Below are 12209 nucleotides of genomic sequence, written 5' to 3'. Positions count from 1 at the left end.
AATTTTCGGATTATTCTTGAACGAATAGCAATAACCTTTAAACTTTTAACAGTATGAATATAAGTGTGTCGGACGATGCTTACTATGCAGTTTGATTAAGATCTACAATCAGTTGCTTTTTTTTACTATTTTACCGACAGAGCAAGGTAGTTTTTTTAAGTTTTGATCGCTTTCTATAGCGGGCTTCATTTTATTAGTTATAGCTTCTTGAATGCCAGAAGGTAAATCTATTTTATCACTCCGTTCAGCGTGATCCGAAATCTCGCTTCAACGCATTTCGGAATACCGATCGAGTAAGAATCTATTCTCCATTTTTTGTTTTTCACCTAAGAAATGAAATTGTTTCAAACTTTGGTAAATGGTGGTGCTTGAAAATTTTCTCGTATTGTCATTGTGTGAAAAATTCTGAAAATTAACAAAAAAAAAATTAAATACATCCGCGGCTAACTTTCATTTTGTTTGAGGTTATGGGACGTCACCCCCACTTCATAACCGAGTTCCATATAAAATCACTTTTTAAATGCATACAAGCGCGATTATAAACCTTTTCATTTCTCAAAGTTTGAAACGATTTACTCGGCCAAGAGAAAAAAAACTGTGCCGAACACGATTGATTGCTGAATTTCATGGTGATACTTGCAATTGTAGAGGATCGTCATGATATATTCGAAAACTTTTCAAATCCCACAGTATAAGTCTTGTATAAAGTCCTGAAGCACAATCAGCTTTTTATAAAATCCTATCTTGACGTCGTACCTTTAATCCGGTATCAAAAATCCGTACAATAAGGCTTGCTTTAGCTGACGCTGAGCGGCGCTGATATCGCTAAGATGATGCAACGAGTGGTGGGGAGAGTAGACAATTTCAGTTAATAACGGGGCATTCCATGTCAAATTAGCTGCCCATGTACATCACCCTCTTCGATTTTAATAATTTTTTAGTATGATGTTTATACCGACCCAAAACGGTCTCTGAAGTTTTTACAGATTTTCTTAGCCACCGGTTAAATTTGAAAGATATTGAGAAACCAATTTCGTAAACGCCATTTTTAAAAATCTAAAAAAATAAGCACCACACGATAATGGGATCTCAATACTTACTATTTTTTCGTAAGTTTTTTGTTTTGCCATGTCGGAATTGAACTTTTATTACTGTTTTCTTTTCTATTCCCCCACTTAAATAGATCACGGAATCATGAAAATAATGCGTTTCTTCGATCTATTTAGATCAATTACCGATCTTTTGGGTCCGTAAGAACATAGTACTGAAAATCATCAGAACCTAAGGGGTGAGGTACATGGGCTGCTAATTTAACGTGGGATGCGATCTATATATAGTCAATTTTTACCAACTTCACTTGGGAACCTTAAGACGACAGCGTTGCTTTGAAAAAAATCTAAAACTACTGAACGACGAATTTTTTAAGACGAATTTTTCGTAAGCTTTCCAACAGAGATGGGACTCCTGTAGTCTGGTCTGCATGGTTTGGAGATTTAAGAGGAACTTCAGTTTTTCAAGCTTCTTCGTTCGTAGAGACCAGGCGGTGTTCTGTCTCATTTCCTTTCACACATCCGGCGTTGCAGGCACGGTTTACGTCCGAGTCACAAATATATGAAGTATAAGGTTTCCCTGCATTGGCCACGTGTTTCCGCGAAAGTAAACGTGGGACGCACGTGAACGTGGTCCTGCGGGATATTCGGGATGAATGAATGCATGTTCCGGTGCTGTTTACAGGAAGGAAATGAAAAAAAGTAAAGGAAGGGCGGAAGGCGATGGAAATTTTACCAAGGTTTCACCCTCGAAGGTTTCACTCGTCGTCTCGCTGCTGCGATGCACTCATGATGCGTAAACTGTGATGTGCAATGAGCTGCAGGTCTTCGTTTCAGAGGTTTATAAGCGCTCACGGGAAATATAGTGCATTCCGTGCGAATGCGATCACACTATGATCTCGCCATTTTTATTTTCATTAAACATCTTCAGGCAATAATAGTGGTTCTAAAACGAATAAGTTTCTGATTAAAAAAAATTTTTTTTGTATCTTACGTATGGAACATTGATTTTTCTAAACCAATAGTTTTCAAAGCTCTTGCCTTTGATGGAATAAAAATTCTTTAATATTTTTTTATTACGATATTTCAGGGGACTCTAAATTTTTCGGATTATTGTAACTTCGAAACTAACATGAAACTGCATCAATTGTACATTATACAATATAAAATATTTTATGCATTGAACGATTTTGGTCAGGTCAGTTTCACGCGAATGGACGCTGTATAAAAATTTAATTTTTGCTATTATAATATGTTTGAACAAAAAATAGACTTTAGGACAAATGAGAACCGATGGAGTGGAATTTTTTATTCTTAAAAATACGTTTGTATTTAAAAAATCTTACCCTCACATACAATTTATTAATATTTATCGACACAAGTAAGAGAGTGAATTTTTAAGATTCTTTTTCAAAATGTCCAGAGTCGGCGATTTTACAATGTTGAAAAAAAATCGTCAACAAGTACGAACAGTTGTCAAAAGAATAGCGTAACTTACGGATAATTATTACATACACAAAAACTGAATTCGGATAGAAGATACCAGAGTTTAAGGTCAGTTAAATTGGCATGGAACGCCTCATACATATGTATAACTGGCGTGTAATATAACGTAAGTACGTGGATGTCATCGCAACACGTTTCGCTTAATATAGAAATGTCATCACACTAATAACAGTGCGAACGTTGTTTGAACAAATTTCGTGCGCGTTTTCATATCGTATGATCATTAGAACGTTTTAACCTCTATAGGTATAATAACACGTGTAACACGTCATTAAACGTTTAATAGGTTGTAGGTATACATGATATATACACAAATATATATTGAAGAAAAGACGGACTTTGCTAAAAAAAATTTTAAGACTTTTAAATTTCCTGCTAATAAGAAACATATGGGGAAAAAAAACAAAACGACACACAGTATAATCATATTTTGAAAATTCAACTCCTTCCTAGTCATTTATAGCCGATGGACAAATTGCGTTTAAAAAATACACGATCCATCCTCATAAGTCAGATCGTAAATTTGTATGCCGGTAAAAAGTTGGCGAAGAAAAAAAAAAGGGTAAAAAACGAAGTAGAAATAATTGCTACATTGCGGTAAAAGCCTGGCAAGTCATATTATGATTTGAGTAATTCCAATTTTCGTCCGTAATTTTCCTACCTTTGACAATTTTTTATTTTCAATTTATGTATATATATATATTTTTTTTTCTCGTTTTTTTCAATTACTCACGCTTTTTGCTATTCCTGCAACGTGACGTATTAATACCTATAATATACTTTTTTTTGTCCTTATTCAATATTTTTGATTTTGTTTAAAAAATTTTCCGCCATTTTCCAAACTCTGAAACAGTAATCTGAATTTGTCAGATTTTTTATTCGACTGGTTAATTATTTATAAATATTGAGAGTGATTTTGAAAAGGACCTTTCCTCATTAGAATTCTCAATGAATTCTCAAAACCTGTATTTTCTTTCTCAAATGTTTCGAAACCGATGAGCTGATTTTTTTTTTCTACTTTTTGCAGGAATTCTAATTTTTTTGATCCACTAAAGCATTGTTTAAACGGTTCGAAAATTCCCGAAAAACTTCTAATTTTCACTTGGAACCTTTCTAAACCGGTCTCATTATGAAATTGATAGAAAAAAAAAGAAAAAAAAGTTGAATGTGCGAAAAAATAAAAAATAAACAAAAATATCTCCGTATCGGAACCAGTCTAGAAATGTTCTAACGAGTAAAAAATAAAGGTTTCGAAAATCTTTCATGAAGTTTCAAACGGTTCGAACAATGTTTCAGCTAGCCAAAAAAAGAAATGGCAAAAAAATTGGCCCATCATGGTCCCGGTCTTGAAATGTTTCAAACAAAAAATACAGTTTCTTAAAATTTCTTTAGAACTTAAAAAAAAAGGTGCTTTTCAAAATCGCTTCGAATATTTCTAAAATAAAATTGATCGGTTGGATGGAAAATCTGAAAAAATTCAGACTAACGTTTCAGAGATCGGACAATTGCAGAAAATATTTTTAAACGAAATCGGAAATGATAAGGGTCTGGTGTTGGTGGAGTTCTCATGGAATTCCCCATATATACTATGTGTAATACAACATTCATACCTATACGTACAATATATATATATTATCGCACTCTCGACGCTGCAGCATACCGTATTTCCGTTACACATCTATATATACATGTACATTATATATATATGTGTTATGTATTCCGCTTACTTCCGGGCTGCAAATAACAATGGAAATTCAATCTCTGCGCTATTCTGCGTCGTTCGAGGCAAACTACGTATGAATGTACAGGTAGATATTTGCACAAAATGTATGTAAATACAGCTATGTATTAATTACATTGTATACTCATTACGCGTTTACTTAATATATACATATATATATATATATATATATATGTATATATTACATAGATCTTGCAGCCTAACGTACGGTTTAAGGCATGGAGCTGCACGCGTGGCGAAATTTGCAAAAAGCAACAAGACAATGAAAGAAAAAAGCAAAAAAAGAAAAAAAACAGCACACGTTATTTAATTATACTCGAATCGAAAACGGTAAACTTTCTTTTCTCTGGTTTTTTTTCCTCATCTCATCTTATTATTTTTTGCTAGTCTCTTCCCTATTTTTTTTTTCTTTTTCTCCTCAGCCGTTTAAATACGTTTAAATATATGGGGCATTACATGCCGATTACTCGAACAGATTTTGATTTCGCTATTTTTACTTTGGTTGCATTTTTTCCAGGCGATGAGTGATGTCTCTCATATTATACCTAATTTAAAAAAAAAAATGTAATTCGATTGCCGAAACAATTTTCAATTACGAATGTTTAAAGCGCGCCACAATTTCACAGCCTTTGTAACACCGTCAAAACTTATATTTTTTTTTTCAGACCATAGCTTTTAAGATGAAATCGTTTTTATTCCACAATTTTTTTCTTCTTCAATATCGCACTTTGCAGCCGATTTGTTCAAAAAAACATCAATTTTCAAATGTTTCTAAAGTTTTTCGAAAACACGTAATAATTCTGTTGAAATTTCATTTTTCACCTCTTGTTTTTCTTTTTTTTTTTTTCTTCATTTTCATAGCATTGCGGTATAATATTCTTCTATATAAAATTCACTTTTCACATACAGTGGTTGTAACGTGTTTGTAAAACGTATTTTAGAACGCCTCATACACGATTATATTTTCTACACGCATGAAGTCGAGGTATAATAATATGTATATACCTAAAAGCGTACTTGGAGCAGGTGCAAGTTTTTCGGCTGCTTCAATTATGTATTACATAGCTAAAAACTCTGGGTTTTACCTAACACGTTGTATTATCTTTTTTTCGTGTAGTTGACCGTTAACGCACTATCATTCGTTATCTAATCGTTCGGTTCGATGTGTATAAACACACACACACACACACACACACACACATATACATATCTATATATATGTCTCATGTATGTATATGTAACGCCGTTGGAAATACGGTGTCAAATATTTTATCTAACCATTTTTTAATTTTATATCGTCTACCTATTTATACTGGTAAAAGTTCAGGCGCGGTTTGATTTCCGGTTTAAAAATGGTACAATGATATCCTTTTATACTCGAATTCGAAATTCTTGAAGTTTACTTTACACAGACAGTTGTCAGTTAATCGGTAAACAGTAAAAATATACTCACGGCTCGAATGATTCGTAATTAATTAAACACTTATTGTAGAGACATGTTTTATCATTATTATTATTATTATTAATATTTCTAACGTGATAATCATTGCAAATGTAATACTTATAGGTATACAATACCGGTCTACCAAAGAGATGAGACGTATGTGATTATCAATGAATCAGTATAATTGTACCGTGAAAAATGATGTCATACATAAACGATTTTAGTAAAAGATTAAGAAAACGATCAGCGGTGAGTGATATTTTGAATAATGCAACGAATTTAATAAAACACCGTATTTTCTTTGAATAAATGTTGTTTTTTTTTTTTTTTTTTTTTTTTTTTCAGTTTGCAAGAAATTAACTAATTCTTGGCAGAATAGATTTTCATTACCGTACATTCGCATTAAAATTTACTTTCTATTACGGTAGATTATTCATTAAAAATTAAATCGAACTTAATGACAGTTGACTGATGGTACGTATATGTTTTCGTTAATTATATAAAAAAAAGGTAAATAATTAGAGGTTGAAGTGCAGAGATTAAAACTTTGGAATTCCAACATATCGTTAATCTAATCATCGTATTAATCGACTTATCCTTAAATTACGATTAAGACAGAATTTGTTATACCTAAATGTATACTTGTTTGTCAATGTGAAATTGTACGTTTGATGAAATCTTACACAAAGTTCAAGTAATTCTTATACAAATTCATTCATAACGTTAAGTGCAAATTGTTATCAAATTTTTATTAATCGAAGAGAAGAATTAATTAACAAAAGGTTTACAAGCGCCATTTATTTGACGTGAAACAAAATTTCTTTAAAAACAAGTCCGTATTCGCCAAGGCCAATATTCTCTAATAAAAAAAAAAAAATAAAACAAGAAAAAACAATTCGATAACAATAAGACTTACAACCTTTTTTATATCTTCTGTTCAATCAATGTCATACATTTTATACATATATTGGTTCGAAAGGTATCTAAAAACAAAAATTTTGTAACAACAATACATGTATTCATCTAAGATACCTAAATTAGTCTATCTTTTGCGTAAGAATGTGGTATTTTTCTTTTTTTTTTTTTAAACGCGTTGAATATTTAATCATTGATGAAAATTGAATCAAGGGAGGAGGGAACTCGGACTAATTTTTGATTCCTGACTCATCGCGATGCTGACGATCTAAGGCTTATATTTTATACACCTATAGCACTTTTATCGATAAGAGAGTTCCCCGCATAATTGTACATCACACAAACATCAATTTCTATAGATATATGGGTTCGTATATCGCTCCTGTAACACATATGGTTGGTAGTCGGATACATGTATGCGCCATCCGTAGCTTTGCTGATACGCATATGTATTGCAGCATACGTCGAATCAGTTCGGTGAGTGCCGCCGTCCGTTGCGAGTGTTAAAATCGAGCACATCTAATCCCGTTCCAATCCCTGTCTGGGTCCGTGTGTAAAAAATTTTTAATTAACGATCGTTGCCCGAACAGAATCGTAAAACACGTGCCAAGGAAAAATTATTTCAATACGTCGGCTCGTATGCGGAAAGTGTACGTAGATGATGAAAATTTTTGTGAAATATGTTCCCTCGCGCTGCAGGTGCGTGACGTGTCACCGAGAGATTTGAATTTTTTTCGTACGTGACAAGTACTTGTGTATTATTTATAGTGGAAGATTCGTTGGGATAGAAAATGCATCGATGACTTAGAAATAATAACGAAATTTAAGATGATAAAAAATGCCTATTTCATTGGGTATTTATTTCACAACGAATAAACAGTAGCAGAGTTTAAAGAAGAAAATCAATCGAACCAGCAATTGAAACTTTTGGAAATATAATGGCGTACAGATTCACTGATAATGGCCCTTACGGTAAGATCTACAGAAATATACGTTGTACGTTAATTGCGCAATCAATATAATTATATCAGTTCGATGTCGTTGTTGATTTGTAATCAAAGTTTGGAAAAGGATCTATCGATCGGTCGGTAGTTAAAATTTCCGATTCTTTTTTTATTTAATTTTTTACCGCACTTTTTTACTTTCATTCTCGAATTTTATGCGAGAACCGAATGCCAGCGAAGCTTGTTATATACATGTATGAGAAAGTTTGACTGGAGGACTGGCGGAATTTTTCCCCCCCCCCATTATCTAATCGACGCAAAACTGGCAACATATATGTATATATATATATATTTACATACCTATGTATGATAGATTTGAATAAATTACATGCGTTATATACGGTAGCGGTTAAAAAGTCCATAATCATACCTTGAAATTAATTCGGTAGATTGAATCCCTGCACGTGAAATTCGAATTTTTAGGAATGGTCAAATTTAGGGATTAATTTTAGATGTGTGACATTCACAGCCTTGTCAGAAACAAAGTCACTGAAACAGATTATGGTTGAATTTAAATATTTGACGATTGCAACACGAGAGAAAGAAAAAGAAAAGGAAAAAATAATAATAAATGTTTCAATGAACTTCTCGACAATGTTAAAGTATAAGTTTTCTTTGAAATGAGAGATCGACGTCTTAGTTTTGTTTATAATTATGATGTTTTCTATTTTTACATAACATTTAGAGGGATCCTCGTAGTTTACGAATATAATTTTATAAATACTCAACGCAAGAGTAACTCGTAATAATACTAACATTATTATATTTTCTAGTTTTTTCTTGCTGCCTGTATGGGATGTAATACTTTACAGTGTGTTTAATTCCAAGCAAGCTAACAACAACAGAAACTTCCGTTTTATTGTTCCTCTTATTAGCCTAACGATGTTCTTCATTCGCATTACATCGTTCGGATGACAGGCAATGCCTGGATTGTTGTTGTAGGTCGTTGAATTCTTATATTCTTATGCCACTTGTTGTGTCAAATATTTGTGTTATAAATGTCATGTAAAATTTTGTCATAAATATATCAAGAATGGGGTAAAATGTTGGTGCATCGAAGTATTAATTTCGAGCAAAACAAAAAAAAAAAAAATCTATACTTGCATGAAATTAGACACTGAAATAAAACAATATTGGGAAAAGATAAGGTTAAAAACTTTCAAAACATTTTATTATACAAAATGACGACTGGTTAAAATGTTTTAAAATTACAATCCTCACAATTACCGATGAATCTTGTCAGAATTTGTTTGTCTGCAAAGTTTTCTTGTTGATTTACATCACTTGTTATTAGCCGTATTTTTACTTTATCGAGAGAGAATGAGAGAGAGAGAGAGAAAGAGAATTAGGGTGCAGTATTAATGCAGCTTATTTGGATTGTTTACCATAAAATTTCCGACTATTTTATAACTCGTCTTTTGGACGATGAGAAATTAGATATTATCAGCGATGACTTGTAGAAACTTCCTAAGAGAATCGGTTGAATCATTTTTCTTGGATTTGTGTTTCTTCGAATACTTGTAATCGTTACACTTCAGCGCAAAATACCTGTCAAAATCAATAGATATTTTATCGCCATCGAGAAATCCCCGCGAAGCCCCTAAAGTCTTTCATTATGACTTTATTCACTGAAACTTATTGGATCATCAAATATATATATATATATATATATATATATTTATTTAGTTGGGTGTAAGAGACGTTTCTTTGTTCAAGTATTCACCCCATCCATACATGTTTTCCATTTGATTTTAAGGTTCTTCGGTTTATTTATTGCGTGATGTTCATTTTATTTTAACTTAAATTTCCGATTCTTGTAAACCTTTAACATCTTCAGGCGATTTTTTTCATGCTCAATTTGCCTGGATCGTATTCAGTTCCATCTAACAAGCGAAACTGATCGAATTTCTCTTTTAAGGTAAATTGCCGTGTATAATAATTTGCCATGACACAGTTTTTCGGAGACCTCGTTGTACGTCAAACTTATTCTCATAATTATTTATCCGTAATTTGAAAATAGCTTGCATCAACAAGAAACAACAAGCGAACGCACGTACACAACTATTGTACAGTTATATTTAATAATTTCTTCGCCTTTCGGCTAACTTCTTTTCGGTTCAAAACAAAATGCGAGTTCGATTCTATACGAATTGTGTGACAATGACTGACAATGCAGCGGACGTGAAGGATTGGAAGTCATTGTTACATAATTTTTATAGAATCGAGCATGCATTTTTTTTTTTTTTGCACCGAAAACAAGTTAGCCAAAAAGCAAGCAAAATTCGGATAGAATGGAACTCTCATTTTGCTTCGGACCGAAAACAAGTTAGCCGGAATGCAAAATTCGTATAGAATCGAGCTCGCATTTTGTTTCGGACCGAAATCAAATTCGTATAGAACGGAACTCGCCTTTTGTTTTGGACCGAAAACAAGTTAGTCGTAAGGTTAAGGAATTAATTAATATTACTGTATAAGTCAGTACACATTATTGCAAAATTCCGTGCAATCATTCCACCTTCTGCAGCGCTGTTTCTACTCCTTATCTATACACGTAATATGTATTATACGTATGTCTGTATGTAGTTATTATGTACATACCGTGTACAAACATTTGCTGTAACAATGAGCCGACAGATAAATTTGTCGCATGACATTCCCGCAAGCTTGAAGAGCATGTATACATGATATACTGTGGTAAAACCTGCTAGAAGCTAATAATTGCGTCACGGATTTACAAAATGACCGTGAATTTGAAGCATTCAAAGTGATGCAATTTGTACTAAAAATATTTGTAATTTCACATTCAGTTCTTTGTATTTTTAACCTAAATGAATTTTTTCTTCATGATTGTATGAAGAACAAATCGCGTTAGCGATGCAGTGAAATTAGATCGTACAGCTTCGACGATAATTAGTTTCAATTATCACAAGTTACATAATTCAATTATCGCATCTACGCGAGAAAAAAACAGGCAATTATATTATATTGCATGCCAATTTGGGTGAAAAGAATAATCAACTTGGCAACATCGTTAGAGAATTTTTCAATTTCTTCGGTAGTTTTGAACTAAGAATAAGAGAATAGATTTAAAAAAAAGTTAGTTGAATTTGTAATTAATTCGTCCAATTATATGTGCGTTATCGAATAATTTAATCTACGACGAACGTGACGAGAGACGAAAAGGAACGGTATTTCCTCTTAGTCAGCCGCTGTTGCAGCTGAGTGAGAATAATTGTTCTGTTCGAAATTCTGGCTTCTCGGAATTCTACGATAAATTATATATATTTTCTGAAATCACGTAAATGATGATAAGCGTTTCTTTATCGGAAATACCGCTCGCCTGAGTCACCTCTGTCACCTTGTGTACAGATATAAAACTTCAATGTACACACACGCAACATATATACATAAAATTGGTGACTGCGTAATTCATTTTCGTGTATAAGAATATGCATTATATTGAAAGTGAGAGAAATTTCAATGCTTTTGATTTGCATTTTCGAATATCTATGGTCATTAGGAAAGTTTTAAATAGAAATAAAAAACAAAAATGAAAAAGAAAACATTAGGCGTACAGTAAAACAGTAAAAACAATGTTAAACCACCGAGTTACGTGACAGAGACTGAATGAGTGCAATTCAGACTAAACGAGTTGAATTTCGTCAAAAATGCCCCTTTACTATTCACTCTCTATCAATCTGTTTCATCGTTCCCCTCCTGTTCCACATTCTTAACTTATTCCTACCCTATTCCATCGTTCCTCTCCTATTCCACCATTCCTGCCCCGTTCCATCGTTTCCATCCAGTTCCGTATTCCTAATCCATTCCATCGTTTCTCGCCTGTTTCACGTTCCTACCTCGTTCCATCGTTTCGTTCCAGTTCCGTATTCCTATCCTATTCTATCATTCCTCTCCTTTTCCACCATTCCTACCGACCCGCGCATACTTGAATTTCAATAATAGTTTTGTTCTAAAATTCATCAGAACTTGGTTCAGTTACCGATTCTAGACGCTCTGTATCCTAATTGTTTGGTTCCGAGGATTTTCTGAATTGTATTATGTACGCTTTATGCTCCTGAAAAATTTTTTTGAAACCGTGGTAAAAATGATCGAACGACGAAAGAATATGAAATATGGCCTAACCCCAGAGTGATTCTCGTGTTGCGGTGATGGGCGGCTGGATTCGGAGATAAAAAGAAGAATTATTGTATGTTTCCGATGTGATTTCAGGTGCGCAGTATGAGACCAGCGCGGGAAGCCGCGTCGTACCAAATAAACAGAGCTACGATTACGACTTCCCATCGCGGCATCTCCCACAGAGGGTCGACAGATACAGGGGTGGTCCAAATATTCAGAGAAGAATGACTCAGAGAGAGGATGTTTTAAAATTTGAGCAGGGCCGTATCAAGGCCCTGCAAGAAGAAAGACTTCACATTCAGAAAAAAACTTTCACAAAATGGATCAACTCCTTTTTGCTCAAGGCGAGTATTTATTATTTTCTGACGGGGGTGTGTCGTTCTCGGGTTCCTTGTGCTTCATTTTAGAAAATT

At 33.4% G+C, this 12209-nt stretch overlaps 1 protein-coding gene across 10 annotated transcripts in view; it reads left to right on the top strand.

The window, feature by feature from the left end:
• Nucleotides 1–12209, top strand: part of LOC107218472 (spectrin beta chain, non-erythrocytic 1) — an 80142-nt gene that overhangs the window by 13122 nt on the left and 54811 nt on the right. For 4 of the 10 annotated variants that reach the window (XM_046745047.1, XM_046745050.1, XM_046745049.1 and 1 more), the window contains exons 1-2: nt 7133–7627; nt 11890–12140. In XM_046745047.1, coding sequence (XP_046601003.1) covers nt 7594–7627; nt 11890–12140 — 285 coding nt within the window. In that variant the 5' untranslated portion in view covers nt 7133–7593. Of the gene's footprint in view, nt 1–7131; nt 7628–11889; nt 12141–12209 lie in introns of those variants that run through there. The other 6 variants (XM_046745045.1, XM_046745046.1, XM_046745044.1 and 3 more) reach the window with 2 other exon arrangements.

Source organism: Neodiprion lecontei, chromosome 7, assembly GCF_021901455.1.
Source record: "Neodiprion lecontei isolate iyNeoLeco1 chromosome 7, iyNeoLeco1.1, whole genome shotgun sequence".
In the NCBI taxonomy this organism is placed as follows: Eukaryota; Metazoa; Arthropoda; class Insecta; order Hymenoptera; family Diprionidae; genus Neodiprion; species Neodiprion lecontei.
This window is presented reverse-complemented; position numbering and strand designations above follow the sequence as displayed.